A 21,566-nucleotide genomic window follows, 5' to 3' on the forward strand; every position below is an offset into this window, starting at 1 on the left:
ATGTGATTTCCATTACAAGTTTGGGAAGATGGTTGGTACATGCAGTGTTCCCAACTGCATATTATAAGTGATTCGAAGTCAAACAGATGAGGGGATGGAGTTAATTTGGATCAGCCTTTACTGTGAACCGAGCTGCTCTAAAGGTGATGATACATGGGGCAACTTTTTGAGTAATGTCGCCATCAACGGGCAACCAGGTGAGACACAGAGCCCAAAATTGATTTAAAGTATCCAGTAGGGCTGCACGGTTAATCAAACACGATTAATCGCGATTGTCATGCACATTTTGTCAGTAAAGCCAGTTCTGTGATTAGCAGTAAATCTCTATCACCTGCTTTCAAGTTGAGCAGAGCCATAGTTCTCTGACAAGCTATGTAGAGATGATATAATCGTATTTCCAGCGTGAGAGCACCCTCTGGCCTCTGGACGTAGATTTACTGCTGATCACAGAACCGTGCTTCACTGAAACATATGCATGACAATCGCAGCTTCTGCCTAATCGCGATTTATTGCCTTTGCGATTTAATTTCGATTAATTGTGCAGCCCTAGTATCCAGATAGAAATTTGTTGTCCATGCCCCAGCAACATTGCTCAAAAAAGTTGCACCTTGAGATGCTGAAAACTCTGGACCATGAGCTGCTTGTGTGTAATAGAACACAGTGCCACGATTCACTCTGAAACACGCAGCACATTACTTGATTCAATCTCATTCGATTAATCATGCAATCAAATTTTGATTCAAATTTTTAGCCTAAAGACGAGCATCACTGAACGGCTGCAGGGGAAATATTTTCAAAACACTTATGGAAAGAAAGCACCTACCTGTCCCTTGTGTCTTAATCATCCCAGTTCCTGTTGTTACAGTTGTACTCTTCGCCCGCGGTTCGGTCACGCCCACCTGCGCACTCATGCCCCTCCTCCAGGAGCCCGTCTGAGTGATGGGTGCAGTTTTCCGTCCAGAGCTGCTCTTATCTGACTCCTCCGAAACATCTGAAGGGTTCCGCCGCCACTTCAGAGCCGCTTCCATTTTGATGCCGCAATCCAAACCCCCGTCTGACTTCATCTTGCCCTCATCACTGGACCGAGCACTGTTGCGTTCGGTTGCTGAATGCTTCTCTGCATCTGTCTGAGGCTATGCAAAACAATATAAACTTTCAAATCAACATTACGAATGTATTAATATTAAAAAGTATAAATATTCCTTAATTTATATGAATCAGACACCACATTTTAGAACAGATTTATTATATGCATATTAGTAAGAATTCAGATATTTTCCAAAGTGATGTGACATAAACATATAACAGATGGATAAATCGTTAATGATATTTATTGGTATTAAGTTGACAAACTTTTTAAGGGAATTAGGCTCCAAAATTTTGAATTGAGTTGTTAGTTATCAATATATTTACTTATAATTACCTGTTTAATTCTATTTTAGAATGAACACATCTAGCATAAAACAACAAACAGCACTTGGCAGTAGATTTGGTGGTTTTAGAGTTTGTAGGGTTTTTTTCTACCCAAACTTACCATATCAATATAATTCAATTAGTCCAGCGAAATATAGAAATGAAGCTTGACCCAACCTATTTGTTTTAGACTGCATATTTGTTCCAATTTATTGTGATGTGGCATGCAATTGCTTGAGCTTAAATATTGAATATTAAGTTTCTATGCAATCAACAGCACCTATTTAGCACTTTATGAAAGTTTCAAGAAGGGGAATGTGAGAGTTGGGTTCAAGTAAACAGAAAGAGAAGGGGGATTGGGGACGTGCTGTAAATACTTAGCAAGTACATGCCAAGTTATTCTACTACCCCAAACCGTAACCTAACAGTCTACTAATGCTCTAATGGAGGGTTAATAGAAACGTAGTTGAAAAGTTACTTATAGTTAGTAAAATGTCTGAAGTGTGGTCTGAAGAATGGCTTAAGATCTCCAAATTTCAGGTTTTACACCACTGGTCTCGCACTCAATTCCTGGAGGGCCACCGATCTGCACAGTTTTTCTCGAATCCTAATCAAACCCTAATCCAGCTGAACTTGATCCAGCTAAACAAGGTCTTGGGGATTACTAGAAAACCTCCAAGCAGGTGTGAGCTGTGGCCCTCTAGGAATCGAGTTTGAGACCTCTGTTTTACACAAAGGAGCATGCACAGATATGTGATATTGGATCAAAGCGTTCATAAATGAATGCATAACAGTGTGTGTGTGTGTGTGTGTGTGTGTGTGTGCAAATGTGCACGGCTCATACTGTACCTGTCCGTTCAAAGCCTTACGGGCCGCGGCGGGGGTGTTGGCATAAGAGCTTATAGAGGAGCTGGTGTTGATGTCATCAGTATCAATAGCATCACTGATCCCACTGCTGACTGAACTACTGTCATCCCAACTGAAAGAGAAACAGACACAAGAATTTTTAGACATTACAGTATCTAAGCCTCTGTTTCCAAAGATACAGTACCAATTTTATGGAACGTGTTATCAAGTAGAAACATTATACAGAAACACATCCTTGGACTGAAAAAAGAGCACTAGCAGTGATTTTTGAACCATATCACAGGTCTATGAAGCCCTCACATGATAGGCTTTTAATACTGTACATTTACTGTACATTTTTGAATCTGTTCATGGTCATAGCGGCAAACCAGAGTAACTGATAACTGTGTTTAACACCATCCTCCCACTCCCGGGTGGTCACCATCATTCAGACCGTACTATGACAACAAAAGAAAGCATAAACACACACACACACACACACACACACACACACACACACACACACACACCAGCCTCACAATGGTACAAATCTATCTATCCATCCATCCATCCATCCATCCATCCATCTATCCATCCATCCATCCATCCATCCATCCATCCATCCATCCATCCATCCATCCATCCATCCATCTATCTATCTATCTATCTATCTATCTATCTATCTATCTATCTAGGATATTAGTCTAAAGGGTGTTTGAAGGTGAATCAACAAACTTTCTTTTGCGTTCCTTTTCTCTTTCTTTGTTTCTTTAGTAGAAGCCACAAATGTGAAGTCTAAGGACAAAGCACTGATTTCTCCATAAATCCCATATAGATGGGCTTTGAGTCTTAAAAAAAATTAATTAAACCAAAATCAGGCTTAAAAGATGCCACACTTTCCTATGAACCTAAAAGGATCGCGCTACAAATCTATACCACCCTTTGCTTGGCTAACACCCAGACTGAAGGATTTGTAAATCAGATATTAATTTAAAGAACACACATTAACATCCACTAACATCCACCTTATTTTTCCAAATACAAATAACTCACTCTACCTGATTCGATGTCCGTGGCTGCCACAGATGCCAGTAGCCGGGGTAGAAATAATGAGACTGATTTCAGGGAAAAGATGCCTCATGATCTTAAATGCTCAAAATGTAAACTCCCTTGCTGTATTTATTCCTCACTCCTTCCTGAATCTGCAAGACAATCCATGTATTCCCTCAAACCTCTGCCTCCTGTCACTCTCTCTCTGTCTGAGTTTTTCTCTGGTAATCAGATCCTTGAGAGGGACGTTTTAACCCTGCAGATCTCCGGAGATGGACCAAGGAGCCAGAGAAACACTCACTCACTTTCACACACATCCACACACAGACAAACAGAACTGAGGAGGACAAAGAGAGAGTGATAATGGAGGCCACAAAGACAAAAAAAACAGCTTTCTCTCTTTCACACACACACATGCACATGCAGGAACCACCCTTCTGGGTCTAGGATGCTAATTAGAGATCAGCGTTTTGAGTGTAGCTTGAATGAGGGCTTCTCTTTGGCTCGCTACCCTGCCATTACTGTCTCCAGTGGCCCAGCAGGCTAACCAGCCGGCCTGCTTTAAACAGCACCTCCGCAACAGCCCACCGCAGCCTGCGTTTCTCCCTGAGAAACAAATTCTCCACTAAAACCTGCGGGGTGACGTCAGTTACTTCAGCACGCACACACATCTATATCATCTAAGCAGACATAATGGTTATTCAAGAAACTGTATAACTAAGAATTAGAGCTTCATCTAAAAATTCACACTCTCACTTACCTCATAATTTAACAAGTATTTAATATTAAATAATTTAAATTAAACCATTAACATATTTCCCATAGACCTCCTATTATCTGGAATATATAAATATATAATAGACATGTTTAATCTGTGCTAAATCTCAATCTGTGCTAAATGTGGAGTTAAATCTCTACTGGAGAATGCATTAAAATGTCGATTATGCTGCTTTTAACTGCCTCTCAAAACCCAAATGTCCCCCCCATTCACAATCTGGTATCAATGCAATAAACCTTAGCACGGGGAAGGAGGGAGTTGGGGTTAAACCAGGCGAGTGTGTGTATGTGTGTGTGTGTGTGGGGTGGAGTAGGTTAACTGGCAGGCTTTTAAGAAGACCGTTACATTCCCAAACATTTTGGGGCATTCCAGACCTTTCCATGCTCAGCTCTGCGGTAGAAGAATGACAAAGCTCCTTCTGACCACAAAACAAAAAGAGGTCAACAGTCTTTTTATTCTTTTGTCTGCGGTTATCGTTTTTCCCCCTTTTTACATGCACATTCATCAACTTGCCTCATAAAGGTCTCTTCTGCCAGCAGACTTCAGTTTAGGGTTGGTCTGATTCATTTGAATCTTCAGTCCAAAAAGTTCATTTTTGGATGATTAAATGCCTGCTTGTTTGGAGATAAATAAATATTTGGCATGTATCTGAGGCGTATCACCTGATTTGTGCACCAGCAAACCACATAAGAGCTACATGTGAGTTATTTACGCCCTTTTCAGCAAATCTCTTTATGTTCTCCTGCAAATAAATGTGGCACTTTAAAAAGCGTTGTGCCAGGTTTGTCATCAATGAATGAGCATAAAAGGATTTGTGTGAATACATCTATGTAAATAATGTAAAACATTAAAAACAGAACTATTATTTCAAGATAGTTAATTACCATAAAAATATAATTGATCTTTTTTTTTAACCCCCAAAGAAGTTCTTTACTATAGTTAAGAGATTTCTTTTTCACGGTTAAGTTAACAAACTATTCACTTTTAGAACAATACATTTTTAACACCTACATAAACACATATGCATTGAATTTAGCATCTAGAGTGGACGTACAGCCCCACCCCCCCCCCACAACACACACACACACACACACACACACACACGAGCAGTCACAGAGTCTCTCATCTGCCCAACTTTCCTTAGCAACAGAGCTTTCATCATGGCCTGAAAGAATCGAGCATGTGAGATGCCCAGCATTTCTCTGTCTCTACTCATAAGGTCGGCCTGCTTTGAATGCTTAAACATGATCATCATGTTGATCCAGTTACCTGTAATGTGTGTGTGTAATCACACTTAAAATCTGCAGACTCTGAGGTTTTAAGGAATATAAACACAGAGACATGCACACATGAAACACTACAGCGATCAAGATCCCATAACTAGAGTTTATGTTACGCTGTATCAGTTAACACTGAGAAGAGCAGAGGCCCATCCATCTGTTAAATGTATCTCATATGATCTCGCTATCAGCATTTATGTAGAAGGAATGGTGACGTGCTCTCTGTACTTTACTACCAGCTCTATTTCTTTTTACTATTTCTAAAAATAACCATAACATCCAAATAAACCCTGATATATTCAGTATATAATATACAGTATATATATAAGTCCACCTACCCCAAACTCATCACTTTGACTTCACCGCTCTGCTTCTTAAATGCTGCAAATCCTAACTGTACAATTCCAGATTCCCGCTTTTCCAGGGCATGTCTTTATTCTGTTTGCCAAAGGTTTTCTAAGGTTTTCTGAGGTGCTGGGAATCTTGACAGATGTGGGCCATAAGAGAAAATGTTTTCATGCAAGTAGAAGCTTACATTAAAACAAAAAAAGTCTTCTAATAAATACACTAGATTTCAAATGTTTTACAAATGTTTTTCAAAAAAAAACTTTATGATTTTGAGGTGCAGTTATTTGATCAGAAATACAGTAAAAACTGTTTCAATATTTAAAAAAATATATTATTACAATCTAAAAATATTCATGTTATTTAATTATTATTATTATTGTATTGTATTATTTTGATAAACAGAAATTTTAAAAGAAAAATGATAATTTAAAATGGAAATATTTTGTAACAATGTAAAATTCTTCTCTTTTAATCAGTTGGATGCATTAAAATGTCTGTGTACAGTTACAATCTTTTCAAATCAGTAAAAATCAAGGAGGTCCAGCACAATGCCTCAAAAGGAAACTAAGTAGCTAGGTTTGACATTATCTCTTACATTTCATTTTTACAAACTATAAATTGTTCATGTACCCAAGCAAATAACTGAACATATTCCTTACGATGCTAGCAAACCTACAAAGTGTATCTAAAAACGAATCTTATGAAACAAAGAAAAATGTGTAAAAATATTGATATAAAAATTCTAGACTTTACAAAAGTTCATAATTTTTCATGATTTAAAAAATATATATATATATATATATATATATAATCTATTTTTTTTTGCCTTTTATCTAAAATTCCAACTAGTGTAAGTGTTTTTAGACTCCTTTCTATGAGATATACGAGAAGCCCATGTCCAGGACACCCACATACAGAAGAGAGAGATGGGAGGCCCTTTACCCAGGTGTGTTACGGCTGCACAGGTGTGCTGCAGACAGATCAGACCGACGGGGAGAGGGAACAGGGCCTGCGCAAGCAGAGAAAAGAAGGATCCTACAACATCACACTCACACAGTTCCCTATCAGAGATCCACTGCACCTGCTCAGGAAAATATAAGCTAGCTTTGCCTCTTTATGCCAACTCTCTCTGTCCTTCAGCGTGCACTACAGCTGAGAGCTGGCTGTTTGAACGCCTGTCCAGGAGTCATCTGAAGTGCTCTGACACTCGAACACATGGTGGAGAAACACGGCTGTGTCATTCCCAGGGCCTCTCTCAAGCTATCTCTCTCTCCCTTTTATCTACACGCCTGCCAGAAGAAGTGTTATTTAAAGCAGGACACCCCAGGGACTTCTGAAATGTTCTCCTCTTATTAGGACACTAGAAAACAGCGTAATGATTCCTGGTTCATTTCGTGAGCTGTAAATAATAGCATATCATAACAAGAGGAGAAGATTACAGATAGATCTGATCAAAAGAGAGAGACAGAGAGAGAGAGAGTTTGAGGGCAGCAGAGACAGTGGTAGATGTTTAGGAGCTGGAGGTTAACCACAAGATCCTCAGCGCAGTGGAGGGGACTTGCTTTTAGAAAAGAAGGAGGGGAACCGTCCGAAATAGAGGGAGGCTTTTTATGGCGCATGGAACACCCATATTATATCATTTCATCACTGTGCTGTTCATTTCCTCTGATGTGCGGAGGCTGAGGGGGACGGGAATATAAAGATAGAGAGGAATTCCCCCATGCGCTCGTCCTGTGGTCGAGTCCTAACAAGACACACTTTAGTGAGGGGGTAAATGTCTAAGTAACCCTACCCAGTTTACCACTCTAACACTGGCGACAGTAACATAGTGCAAAATGGTCAAATGCAATTATATAAAAGATAATAGGTTATTGTCTCAAGACAGTCTTTTATCGTATTCAAAAGCAGCTGTTTTTAACAGATCCATGCAAAAGGTCTAACACAGAGACAAGCTCTTTCGTTTTGGTGAAGAGAAGAGAATTCAAATCAGTTGGGCTGGGTTGCTTTTCGTGTTTTGGGACAATACGTCATGTGACAAATGTCATATGCAAAACTGAGGATTACTAAATTAGACTGCATCAAGTAAAATAATAAAAAGGTACTGCGAAATACAAGTAAAAAAGTAGAAATATTAAATAATATACTTTTAAAATGATTAAAAATTATTTTATTTAGATCATTTTAACCTATTTAATTAGTGGTTAAATATTTAATAGATTAAACAGAAGAAAAAAAACTACTAAATAGAGACATGATATAGATTAATTTAGATTTTAGTATTACAAACAACTTTTAATAGAAAAAATAAAAAGCATTTAAAACTAGACTTTAATAGAGTTTTAATACCAATTTAGATTTTCATTTTTAAATAAAAAAAAACTCCCTTGCATTTTAGATATATTTATACATAATCTAAAAGTGTGATATTGTTTATGCAATAGTCAAATGATGGCAACTGCCTATTGAATTGCCACCGGATGAGCAATATTCCATAGCAGAATTAGACCTGCATTAGACCACTATTAGGATGTCCACTTGATATGATTTAATCTACCCAGATATGAAGTATGGGCAGCGTTAAAACACACAATCTTCCAATATTTTCCACAGTCACACGAATCGTACTTTTCCCTCCAGCTGAAGGACTAAATGTGGTGATGTAATATCTGAATGAGTGGCATCTCATCTGGCTCACGCACACATCTGTCCCTCTGCCAGCCAAATGACTCAAACACATATAAATACACACGCTAATTAAATATGATCGTTTAAGAGGGGCAGAGGGTTACACCCACAACCTACTACCTAGATCTGCAACAGAGAGGGCTGTGGTGACAAGCCATCATTTTCTTTTGAAAGCTAGTGGAGTGTGCACGCTCAGCTCAGTAGAAGACCTATTTTTTCTTTTCCTTTCTGTAATGGAGCGTGCCATCATCCACCAGAGCCACCTTCATAAAGAACTTAACATAGACCTACAGCAGCCTAGAAAACCAATGCAACAATATATACAGACAAAACAGAAGCTGATATTATTATCACACCTCAAATGCAGGAGTGGATCCACATTTTGTGGATGTATAGAATGCAAGATTTGATGATGATCAGGGTGTGAGGGGTTTTGGGTACCTGTCGGCGTCTCCCTGGCCGGTGGAGGCGTTACGCTGTAGACTTTCCCGTACCATTGCCATTCCATCCGGCAAACGGTTCAGTCGTCGTGTATACAGACTCAATCCCCCATCCGTCATGTACCTAAGAACACACAAACAGAGATCCGACATTACTCGTCCAATCCAAACAAAAACTGAATGTAAAGAACATTCAAAAGCAAAGAAATTGTTTCCAGATACATTATAGCCATTGACTAATAAAAACCACAGTGCAGTTAGGTCTCATATACTTTCAATTTAAAATAATTAAATAAACTGGTAAATAATATTTATAGAAGTCACTAAACAACAAAATATAATATAATATAATATAATATAATATAATATAATATAATATAATATAATATAATATAATATAATATAATATAATATAAAACAATAAATAATAAAGTGGTATAAACTGGTAAATAATATTTATAGAAGTCACTAAACAACAAAATATAATATAATATAATATAATATAATATAATATAATATAATATAATATAATATAATATAATATAAAACAATAAATAATAAAGTGGTATAAACTGGTAAATAATATTTATAGAAGTCACTAAACAACAAAATATAATATAATATAATATAATATAATATAATATAATATAATATAATATAATATAATATAATATAATATAATATAATAAATAATAAAGTGGTATAGATATCTACTGGATATCTAACGTAGATTTCTCTCACATATTAACTGCTAAACAAATAAATTCAATACTATTAAATACATAAATAAATACTGCAGTCATTAACTAAAACAAATCACTAAATAAAAATATAATATAAAATGATATTATATAATTATAATATAATATAATATGACAATAAGTCCTGAATAAAGACACAAAATTGATCACGATTTTCCTATAATTCTTAAAGAAATTAATGTCAGAGAACTCTACATAATCTAGATCATTTAAATACATTGGTATATTATATTATATTATTCAATACATGCTACTAATAATGGTCAGCATATCATACCAATAAATAAAAAGAACAATGCAGAGAATAATATTCATTATAAACAGTATAAAATAAATGCAGTTTCATTTTTTTTTTGGTCAGCAGCAGAAATAGAAATGAACATCTCAGTCAAAAAAATATGTTAAACAGTCTTTCAACTAATACAGCCCTCATGACATCCAACCCCCTGCTGGTTTAAATCAGGCAACAGGAAGTAAGTGTGTGTGTGTGTGTGTGTGTGTGTGTGTGCGGCATGAGGTTAGTGGGGTCAATGATTCACAGTCGCTCCGCAAAAAGGAAAATGATCCATCATGTCTTCAGAAAAGACTTCAAATTAATCAAAAATGATAATCACACATACATGAACAAAGGTCACCCATACACATATACACATAATATTCTTGAATAAATAAATAAATAAAAAATATCCAAAAAGTGTAAAAACAATCCTCAACCATCAGCTAACTGCTGCTGTCCAATAATAGCAGATCTGTGCATGCAGTTTTCACTGAAGCAACAGCACTCATTTCTTTATCCATTCATTCTTTAACCCACGTCTATAAGTTTTAGGAGGGTGAAAGGGCTACCTGGAGAAAAACAAACTCTCACATAACTCAAACAAAAACAGATACTCTTCCAAATATTTGCCCGGTCACAAGATTCCTCTCACTCTGCTACAGTTCCCACTGGACACGGGAATAAATCCCCCAGTCTTCACGCTCAGCGGACTCACTCAAGGTAAGACGGTTGTGTGTCTGTGAGTCAGTACAGTGCCTCTTTGTGTAAAATACTGTCCCATCATATTGAGAACGAGCTGCTCCAGACAGCTAACGGTGCAACATCTCTGCTCAGACCACCTCCACGTACCTCCAACTCTCAGTTTCCCTCCATATTTCTGAGAGTATGTACAGTAGGTGAATCTCACAACAATGTCCAGGTTATATTTCACCATAAAATCTTAATTTTTATGAAAACAATGCTACGCTTTGTAAAAATTGAAGTTACTAGGGCATTAGTATAATATAATGCATCAATGGCAATACATTTATAATATAATATAATATAATATAATATAATATAATATAATATAATATAATATAATATAATATAATATAAATGCATGAATGCCATAAAATGAAAGAAACAAATGCAACATCTAAAAATATTTTTTTGAATTTTATTTTGTGGTGACATATGACCCAGATTTGACTTCAGACACATTTTCATAACATTTGCACTTAAATGATTATATTTACAATCCAATTTCAAACAACAGCCATCCCAGTTACAAAACATTAGTTACTAAGAATATAACACTAAACAGAAACAGACTGAATCTCTAAACTTATTGTAAATGTCAATTCTAACTTTTCTCTAAAAGCATTAATGGTCACATGATAACAATAATAACAAGTTGACAACAATGACTGACATACCTTTCACTGTTAAAAATCCACCGGACGCTTAATTTGCTAAAACACAGGTGAGATCCTGTGTGAAATGCACACTCTCTGATGTGTTGTTGTGCATTAGCGGGTGAGGTTATGAATATGTTTCTCTAGTGCTGGAGTGTATTCTCTGTCTCTACTCTTCTGTATGTGAGTGGCTGGAGTTTGTGCCGGTGCGCTGGACTGTTTGGTGAGGAGGGAGGAGGCTAAACCAACCACCCCCTTCCCCAAAACACACACACACACCCTCACATAAACACAACCCCCACCCCATGAACACGAGAGCCTGGAGGGGTTTGGGAGAAGGTCAGCACATGGGGGGAAGAAAGAGGGGATGAGAAAGAGAGAAGCAACAGGAAAGAAAGTAAAGAGGAGAGTTAAGACTAAATTAATGACAGATTCAGTGTCTGAGTCTGACATTTGAAAGGCAAAAGGGCTGATCATTTCTAAAAGAAGTATGTCTGTAAGGAGTCATTTATTCACTTTTTTATATATATATCATACATGTGTGTATATATATATATATATATATATATAATTATTTATTTATTATACATGTATATATATATATATATATATATATATATATATATATATATATATATAATTATTTATTTATTATACATGTATATCTATATATATATATATATATATATATATATATATATATATATATATATATATATATATATATATATATACATACACACATTTAATTATAAAGAGACAGATGAATAGAAATTAAATAGCGATTTTATATATTTATATATATATTTAAGTGAGTGTGTGTGTGTATATATATATATATATATATATATATATATATATATATATATATATATGAATATAGTGTCAATAAAATTACATGAAAACAACTTCTTATTATTAAAATCACTAAATTATATTATATTATATTATATTAGAAGTCAAGAATTCGAATTTAAATTTGATAAATGACTGAAAAAATAAAAATAATAATTTCAATAACCCAAATCTGGCTTGATTTTATCTATGCTAAAGACAATTCATCTGTTTTTCTGATGAAATCTGGGTGATAATTTTTTTTTTAAATCAATAAAAATATTTAAAATGAAAACAGATCAAATGCAAATGCAAAACAACAGCCTATATAAAATATAATGATATTTAAAAAAAATTTTGTTATTTTTTTGAAATCCCCAAAACCTAAATTCCTGCAATCTTTTAATTGAATTCACACATTAAAACTATGAAATGTGTGTGAGTGTGTGTGTTTCTGTGTAAACAAGACCTATTCATGATCTGACAGCTACTGTATAATGTGTGTTTGGAGAGGAACACCGAGCTCTTAGCATGTGTTTTCTAACCTACTAAAGAAAAACCCTCTGAGCAAAAACCAAACAACCTAAAAGCTATAAATGCCTCCAGACTAGCTATAGATAAACTTTAACAAGTGACGTGATTTACAGCCTTGCCATCTTATTCCAGATGATTATTTGTTTTACAGTAATCTCAGTAGCTTTCCAGATGCTGTAACCACAACGTCAGTCATATGTCAGTGTCTTTTAACTAAAGAGCATATTCATTTCAGCGTGATACATATGACCTAATGTGACAAACCTGTCCCTCCATTATCAAAGTGCTGTCATGAACAGAGGAAGGAGATCATATTAGCTCAACCTGTATGTGTTCATATGTAGAGCAGCCTGGGGTGAAGCCTTTAACCCCGTCAGTCCTGATTGCACTGTGAAAACAACCACTTTGAGACCAGGGAAATCAAATCCGACACCAGTATCACGAGAGCCTCTTTCCGTTAGGGATCTGGTTCAAACATGTTAGTGCTTCTATTTTCTATAGCCCTCCAATAGCAATCTCCCTTCCCTCAATGCTCAGGAGATCCTCTAGTTTAAGAGTCATTTATCAAAGCACACACGAGATTCCTTTTTCAGTCAAGTGTCAGTGTTAAGGACTTTACATTCAAAATGTCAGATTTACAATAGCACCCAAACGAGTGCAGTAAACGGTGAATTTGACAGGATTCTGATGCCTGGATTTCGTTAGACAATGTGATTTTGCATCCAGACGTCAGGCTTATGGCCAGATGTAATTGCAGCATGCCACCTGGCCCGTTCTCTATAATCTGGTAATGTTAGAAGCACTAGAACAGTTTGTGGTGTTCAAACCACACAGGAAGACTGTGATTGTGGGGAAATAATAGCACAAGAGGTTTCAATTGCACATTATCACAGCCAAGGTATGCAGAGAGAGCTTGTTTCAGCATGAAAGGGGGCGGTGAATCTGTGTTACACTGCCCCTTCGATCTGTACACTCAGTATGCACTAAAGCTGCTTTAATTACCGCCTAAGGACCAGAGCTGCAAGGTGACAGTATTCATTGCATTTAATGTGTTCACTGCGTCATTGGACGTCGTATGTGTATACATCTGGATTTCAGTGCATCAGGACAACGCTGATTCAAACTAAAGTCAACATAAAAACACAAAGTCCCAAATCCTGAGCTTTGAAGAAGAGGCAGCAGAGAGAAAAAAAGTATAAATCCATTTCAGATTTAAAGGGATAGTTCACTCAGAAATTAAAATTGTGCCATCATTTATTCCAAATTTATTTTCTCTTTTTTTTCTGTTGACGACATTTTGAAAAATATGGACCCCACTGACTTCTATAGTATGGAAAATAATAATAATAATATTATGAAAGTCAATGGCTACCAGCAAATGTTTGTTTACATACATTCTTCAAAATATCTTCTTTTGTGTTCACGACAAGAAAGAAATGGATACAGGTTTGCAAAAACTTGAGGGTCAGTAAATCATCTTCATCTTTGGGTGAACTATTCCTTTAAGATTACAAAAAAAGTCAAACATCTATAACAAGATGATATTAGTGGAATACAATACCGCCCATAGTTTGGGGTCAGTAAATTTTTCATTTACTAATGTGTGTGCGCTAATAATTTTATTCAGAAAGGAGGCATCTAATTAAAAGTTAAGACATGCAAAATGAAAAAAAAAAATATATATAATTCAAATAAAAGTTTTTTTTAACCACACTGATAATAATAAATGTTTCATAAGCTTCAAATCAGCATATTAGAAAGATTTCTAAAGGATCGTGTGACACTGAAGCCTGAAGTATGATTAAATTAAAAAAATATATATATTCTTATATAATATATTTTGCAATAAATTCATCATTTTAATATTAATTAATATAATAATAATAGAAAGCATTTTTTAATTCTAATATTATTTATAAATTCATATAAATTCTAATAAATATAAATTATAATATTATTAATTAATATAATAATAATAGAAAGCATTTTTAAATTCTAATATTATTTATAAATTCATATAAATTCTAATATTATTAATTAATATAATAATAATAGAAAGCATTTTTAAATTCTAATATTATTTCATAATATTGTTTTAACTGTATTCTTACTGTATCTATCGGTGAGAATAAAAAACATCTTTCAAAAACAATATATCTCATGACCCAAAACTTGAATGGTAGATTCTTTTCTGAATGTGTGCATTTACTAAAACAATGCCTAAATGTAAATTTGATCAACTCTGCTCAATACATTTAAAAAGGTAAACACAAAAACTCTTCTTACATAAGTAAAAGAAAAGCCTGTGGAAATCTACTGCCTCTAAACTGAAAAGTTAATTTCTGACCTGGAAGTCATGCATTGATTTATAATATCAATATGAAAATAAATTAGAACTAAGAAATTACCTAAGAAAAGTGACCTTAGACCTAAGAAAATGTGTATTCATATTTAGAGAACCATATCACCCTCTAGTGGCTACAATAAATCCGCTCTGCAAATATCCACAGAGATTTTCAAGAGTCTTCACAGAAAGCATGATCCATTTGAATCGTTTTATGCCATTTATGAACTCTTTAACCTTTAATGGAGGTATCTTTACACCAAATCTGCTTCCTTTAGGCACCATTTACACAATAATTGGTTATTAATAATCTAGGACCAACAAAGAGTTACCACTTGTGTAAATTACGCTGTGCACCTTTAAATTGCCATTTAATTTTCCTTTCATCTGCACTAAACTGCATACCGAAAACGCCCGTAATTATCAGCCATTGGAAAAACCCCATTCGTCATCCGTCTCAACCACTGCCAATCATCTTTCACACTTACCCGCTGGTCAGCTCATCAGAGCGGGCGTTCTTAGCCAGCACGTCTCCATCACTCATGTAGCCGCTCATCTCCAGCCCCACACCTGCCAGGTCCAGATCCTCCACCCTGTCTCCCAGCTCCAGGCCACAGAGGGCGCTCCCACGCGCTGCCAGCTGCTTCCGTAGAGGAGCCGGGTACAGATACCGGCCCTGGCCGGACGGCACACCTCCACTGCGGGACTGATACCCGTTCCCAACCGAGGGAGCATCTCCTGCTTGTAGACGGGGGCTGGACTGACCCATGCGACTGGCCCAGGACAGCGGCGCGGGGCGAGATGCCATGCTGAGGATGCTGCGACTGCTCATTTCAGTAGTAACACTACCATCAAAAGTGGTCTCCAGTGTGCTGACAGACAAAGAACATTCAAAATTCACTTTAAGTCAATATAAAATCTATTTCATATGACCTTTTAAAGCTATGGTATCAATTGTACCATGGTCCATATCTATAGTTTCTTAAAAAATACCATGTTAATAGTTGTTTTTATTACAATAGTGGCTTGCACCAAGTTGTAGCAACATTCCTAGGCTGTTGTAGTAGTATAGTTAATTCCAGGAATCCACAGATACCATGGTATTTTGCACCAAATAGTATTCAGTTACAATATTTCCTTAACTTAGTACTATGCATAAAACCTTTTCTCATATTATGAGGAATTGTAACCAATATCCTGACACCTCAGGAAACAAAAATGCCTCGCTGCACTCGTTTTGACCTAAAATGGACTTTATAAGCGGTTCACAATTACAGCATGATGCCATCATTGCAATGCAGTCTGGGTCAATCAGCTGAATAATCAAAAAAGAGGAACAAAGAGGTTTTAAGAATAGAGTTAGAAAGAGCATGGTGGAGCTGCTGGACAGACTCTATTCAGTTAGTCATTTACAGTTAAAAGAGTCAAGCTGAGGAAGGAATGGTTACTTGTTATGGTCTCAAAAGACAAAATACTGTGAGAAAATACTTATCTTAGCTGCTTTCACTCTGAAAGTTCTCCTGCTATATCACACTGTGAAAAGTAAGAAACAGATGCATTTACCTGTGTGTGATTTGCGTCCCCCGCAAACTTGACATGGTCTCTTCTAAATTCTGCCGCAGGTCAGCAATATTTTTGACCGTCCTCAGACGTCTGGTCTCTGGATCTTCACCTGAAAATAAAGCATTCATTTTCACTCTTTATATCACACATTAGTATTTAAACACTTTTCAACAGTTTGGGTAAGATTTGTTTTCTTCTTTTGAATTTTCCATTCATCAAACAATGCTAACTATTGTTTTTCAACAATGACTGACAATAACAAATGTTTCTTAAAGCAACAAATCAGCATATTAAAATGATTTCTGAAGCATCGTGTGACAATAAAGACTGGAGTAATGGCTGCTTTGCCATCACATAAATAAATCAACTTTTTATTGTTTCTGATCAAATAAATGAAGTCTAGGTGATTATAGAATACTTGACTTCAGAACATCATCATCAATATCAGTCTTTGTTTGTCCAAATGGTGCATTGATTATAATTACCATCAGGAGAATGTCTAAGAATATCAGATGTTTTAAACTTCATCAGCTGAACTGAAGAGTTACAGTACCTGACAGGTCCTCAGTAGAAGACTGGTTGATCTTACTGAAGCTACTGGAGTCACTACTACGACATCCAGAGCTTGGGTTTGTGCCTATGGGTCCATCTGCATCATTGTGAGACCTAAAAACACAAGGGTTAAAATTAAAAAGATGTCATTTATGTACATGCATACACATTGTCTGTGAAATTCAAGCCAGCAGAAGTCATGGCGTGACTAAAGGAATCCTCTATGGAAGACATACACAGGGCAACAGGTCTGTTTCAGAGGAAATACCAGTCGAACACTTCACAGCTGAGCTTGATGGGGTGTCATGCACATGTGCGCACACATACACAATTACCACTTTGTGGTTCCTGTATTTTTTAATGGTTTCTATAGCAGTCTTATTTTAGTATTATTTATATTCTACTATACATTTATTAATATTTAGAATTAGAGTTTTATTTTTATATCTTTAGTATTCATTCAAAAGCAATTTGTCACTATTAATTGTTTTATTTTATTTCAGTTTTAATTTTGGGATTTTTTTTAGTTTTATTACTCCAAATTAAACCTTTTTTTAGTTAGCTGCCAAGGTTATATTTCTAACTTTCTTTTTTTCTTCTTCTATTCTGGACTGCTTTAAAGAGAGAAGAACATTGAAGTTGTTTTTCTTTTTTTTTTCTTTTTTTGGAGTGTCAATTTTAGTTAACAGCAAAATACAGTTGAAATCTGATTTTATCACACTTATTTCAAACCACATTCATATTCGTATCACAGGATTTGAATAAAAAAATCAGAAATGTGTTTCAGTTTTAATAGCCCAGTGTTAGTTTATTAATACAGATATACTGTTATTGTTTTTAATATTTTGATTTAGTGTTTTATGTTTACAATGAGTTAATTTATATAAAGCTGGATCTATACTACGCGAGCTATGATGACTTTCACCTATGTCGAGAGCGCATTATTGTAGCGAGAAAGTACATTAATATAATGTGCGAGCGCGAGTGTTCATACACGCTTACTTTAAGTAAAGTGGAGAGATTTGCGATAACATCTAGATCTGGTTTGAGTTTCTCCTTTGATCTAAATCTATGTATTTTTTTAATGTATAGTTTTATCCTCCTCCAGATGTAGATCCAGGACGAGTCTCACCTGTACATGAAGGGTGCTACGGTGGCTGTGTTGGGGTGGCTGTACTGCTGCTGTGGCTGAGGCAGCTGCACACTGACTGTGTTGCAGGCCGTGGATTGTGTTCCGTTGGCCACCGGGGCGGCGCTGTGGTGTCCTTTCCCCTCGATGGAAACCAGGCTGGAAGAGGACGAGGAATGCCGGCTGTCCCTATGAAGTCCCAGACCCCCTCCCAGACGCATACTGCGAGGCCTCTCATTGTCTTTACCACCGAGGGGCAACGCTGAACTTTTTACCGCTCCATTTCCAGTGTTTTTACTTCCTGGTTTTGGAATTCCACTTTGCACAGGGGCGGGGCTTTCTTTCTTGTTGCCTCCCACTTTGCCGCCTTTGGGTATGAAGCTGGCGATCTTAGAGGCTTTCCTGGGCTCTGCCTCAGAGGGAGCAACTCTGCTTGAGGGAACAACTTCCTCTCTAACTTCCTCTTTGATCTCTACCTTTTCTAAGGAAGGAACACGCTTTGACCCCTCTTTTCCATTTTTGTCTTTTTCTTTAGCTCGTTCTTTTTCCTTTTCTTTATCTATGGATTTAGTTGAGGCTTTTTTTGCTGTGAGCGCCCGGCTAAACGTCCGTTGTGCGATGCCCTTTAGTGCAATCTTTGGGCTGCTGGTTGTCGTCATAACGGCACTCGATCCGTTCGTGGGCCTGACATTACCATCCATTTCCTCAGTGGGTTTTGTATTGGAACCAACCTCGATTCTTTCGACTTTTGACTCTGTCGGCGTAACGGCGCCCTCTGCTGGCGTGGATGACTTGGAGCCTCCTTTGCTGTTGAAAAGTTTGAGTTTCTCCAGCATGGACTTCTGAGGCACAGCTTTCGGTGGGGGCTCTGCAGGCACGGGCTGCTTGGCTTGGTGATCTGGTTTGATGGAAAGCACCGTGGAGGGAGCGGTGGAGGTAGCAGTGTGCTTGGTGCTCTGAGATTTGCTTCTCCAGGGTTTGTTGCTTGAGTTGGGCTGGGGGATGGCTGATGATGATGAAGATGAAGATGCCACAGTGCTGGTGCTAACAGAGGTGCAGGCGGACGCCAGGGATGACAGAGTGTGCTCAGTCACGCCTTGTGAGGAGACACTCTCTGATGATTCTGGAGAGGAAATGACACGAGAGGTGATGGTGAAACACAGGAAAATCAAAGAGACAGTCATGGAGAAAGTTGGATTGCATATGTGAGAGGAGGAGTGAAGAGCAGTTCATACTCATTCATATTTGTACCATGAAATCAGAATTTGAATTAAATCAGATTTCCTCTTAGAACCAGAAAAGTATCTGAGTTTGAATGGTCCAATGTTATTTTAGTGTATTCATATATATTTAGTGTATTATAGTGTATTTAGGATTTGTTCATATTTTGAATTAGCATTCCATTTATTTCTTTTTTTAATGATTTATTTAATCAGGAAGGTCCCAAAGAAATACAATCCTAGTCCTGGTCAAGATAAAAAAAAAAATAATAATAAAAAAAAAAAAAAAATTGTAAGATTACAAAAAAAAAGAAAAGAAATAAATGGAACTTAAATAAAATGTTATAGAGAACATTAAAATAAAAAATAAAAAACACATAAAAAAGATTTTAAAAAAATATATATATATATATCATTTTTTTATTTTTATTTTAATGTTCTCTATTTTAGTAATCTTACTATTTAAACTTACGTTACATTTACATTTATGCAATTTTGCAGATACACCGCATCGAAATGTGTTTGAAATCCAATCAAAATCTAATTTTTGCAAATCAGTCAAACAGTCCGATCACACTTCATGTGGTTTTTCATAATTATGGAACACATAACATCATGAATGAGATGTTTCTTGGCACTGCTCTGACACATACATCATTACTATAGCAACAGATACAACAACAACACTGATGAACAGTCAGTCCTAAAGATCGGATCTGAAAACCAAATGAAAAAAAAAGATGTTGTGGAAAAAGTACCTGGGAACCAGGGAAATAAAGCCAAAATTAAATCAAACTGAATCAAAGGCTACGGAAAACAGGAAAAAAGTTTAACCGGAGATGAATATTGAAACTGTTGGCCCTGGCCATAAAAGGCTAGTTACTCCTAAGCTAATGTTATTCTAATAGTGAGCAGCAGACAGCCGACTGAGATCCATTCTAAACTGTTTACACTAACACAGCGAGAAAGACTTTAATGCCCATTCAAACACTGGAGGCCAAATTTAACTATCGTGCTCTGTGTGACATACACAATCAAATCTTCCTTTAAATAACTGACATGAAATATAAACTATACCAAAACCAAAATTTTAAATAATGCATGAAAATATATAACTAGCCAGTGTTAACTGATGAAATATACTTGCATTTTAGCACAACAGAATAATAAAAAAGTGCTTGAAAACAAACGGTTAAATTAGCAAAACCTTGCAGAATGACATGCATTGCTCATATGAAATAATCTAAAAATGTCAATTATAATCATTCTGATAGTAAGAAATCGGTTTATAAAAAGCAAAGAAAAACATAAAAATTGTAATGAAATCAGCATGTTATCTGTCTCTCATTCACCTTGCAGGTCCATTTGTTAAAGTGAGCTGGTTTCACCGTCGGTCCAGCCTGTAGTGTCTCAGTAGTCGAGGAGCTACACTGCAAATAAAACACTAACTGCAAACAGTTCTCGCACAGAAACCCCGCTGTCCTTCTGTCCTGCCCCCTCCCTCTGAGGCTCTAGATCACGCTCAACACACTCGCTCTGTCAGCCGGCCGGTGGTCCAGACTCAGTAAACAAAACTAATGCTGCACATTACAAATGAGATCAAAAACTATAGGTTTATCCCAATGAGGGCCTAGTCGGAAGGGTTTGGATGTTTCCCACAGATACTTTACACTTATCAACTGATTACACTCAAATGTTCTTCTTATTTTTCAGGTTCAGAGTTTAACGATCTGACATTGGGGGGAAACACTGTTCCCATCTCATTCAGTTTGGCATTTAATGAGCGCCACAGAAACAAAGCGGCAATTAGGAAGTGATTAAGGTCCAATTAGCCATGCCAGCCAGAGAGAAGTGGGTCAGACCACTAATGACTTCCAATAGGTAGAGAGAGGAAAGAGAGGGGCCGAGAAGGGGACTGTATGGAAAAAAAGACCTTGGTTATAGAAGTGAAAGTTGAGGGAGAGAAAAAGTTGAGCAGTTTTTGTCCGGAAACAGACCATATGACAATAAACTGCAAAACATCGGGAGAAAATAATCCTATTGGTCTTATGTCATAGGGAAACTCTAGAGCAACTTGCTGCCCTCAGGGTTTGTGGCCCGTCTCAGTTCCTCTTA

At 36.5% G+C, this 21,566-nt stretch overlaps 1 protein-coding gene across 6 annotated transcripts in view; it reads right to left on the bottom strand.

Annotated features, from left to right (window-relative positions):
• The window catches only part of LOC127961917 (neuron navigator 2), a 175,283-nt gene that overhangs the window by 27,017 nt on the left and 126,700 nt on the right, over positions 1–21,566 (bottom strand). For 5 of the 6 annotated variants that reach the window (XM_052561230.1, XM_052561231.1, XM_052561228.1 and 2 more), the window contains 7 exons: positions 18,235–19,354; positions 17,104–17,216; positions 16,551–16,659; positions 15,476–15,859; positions 8,842–8,964; positions 2,263–2,392; positions 824–1,133 (listed from right to left, as the gene is read on the bottom strand). In XM_052561230.1, the coding sequence (XP_052417190.1) occupies positions 824–1,133; positions 2,263–2,392; positions 8,842–8,964; positions 15,476–15,859; positions 16,551–16,659; positions 17,104–17,216; positions 18,235–19,354 (2,289 nt within the window). Of the gene's footprint in view, positions 1–823; positions 1,134–2,262; positions 2,393–8,841; positions 8,965–11,296; positions 11,453–15,475; positions 15,860–16,550; positions 16,660–17,103; positions 17,217–18,234; positions 19,355–21,566 lie in introns of those variants that run through there. The other variant, XM_052561233.1, reaches the window with a different exon arrangement.

The sequence above is a fragment of the Carassius gibelio genome, chromosome B7 (assembly GCF_023724105.1).
Source record: "Carassius gibelio isolate Cgi1373 ecotype wild population from Czech Republic chromosome B7, carGib1.2-hapl.c, whole genome shotgun sequence".
NCBI classification, from domain to species: domain Eukaryota; kingdom Metazoa; phylum Chordata; class Actinopteri; order Cypriniformes; family Cyprinidae; genus Carassius; species Carassius gibelio.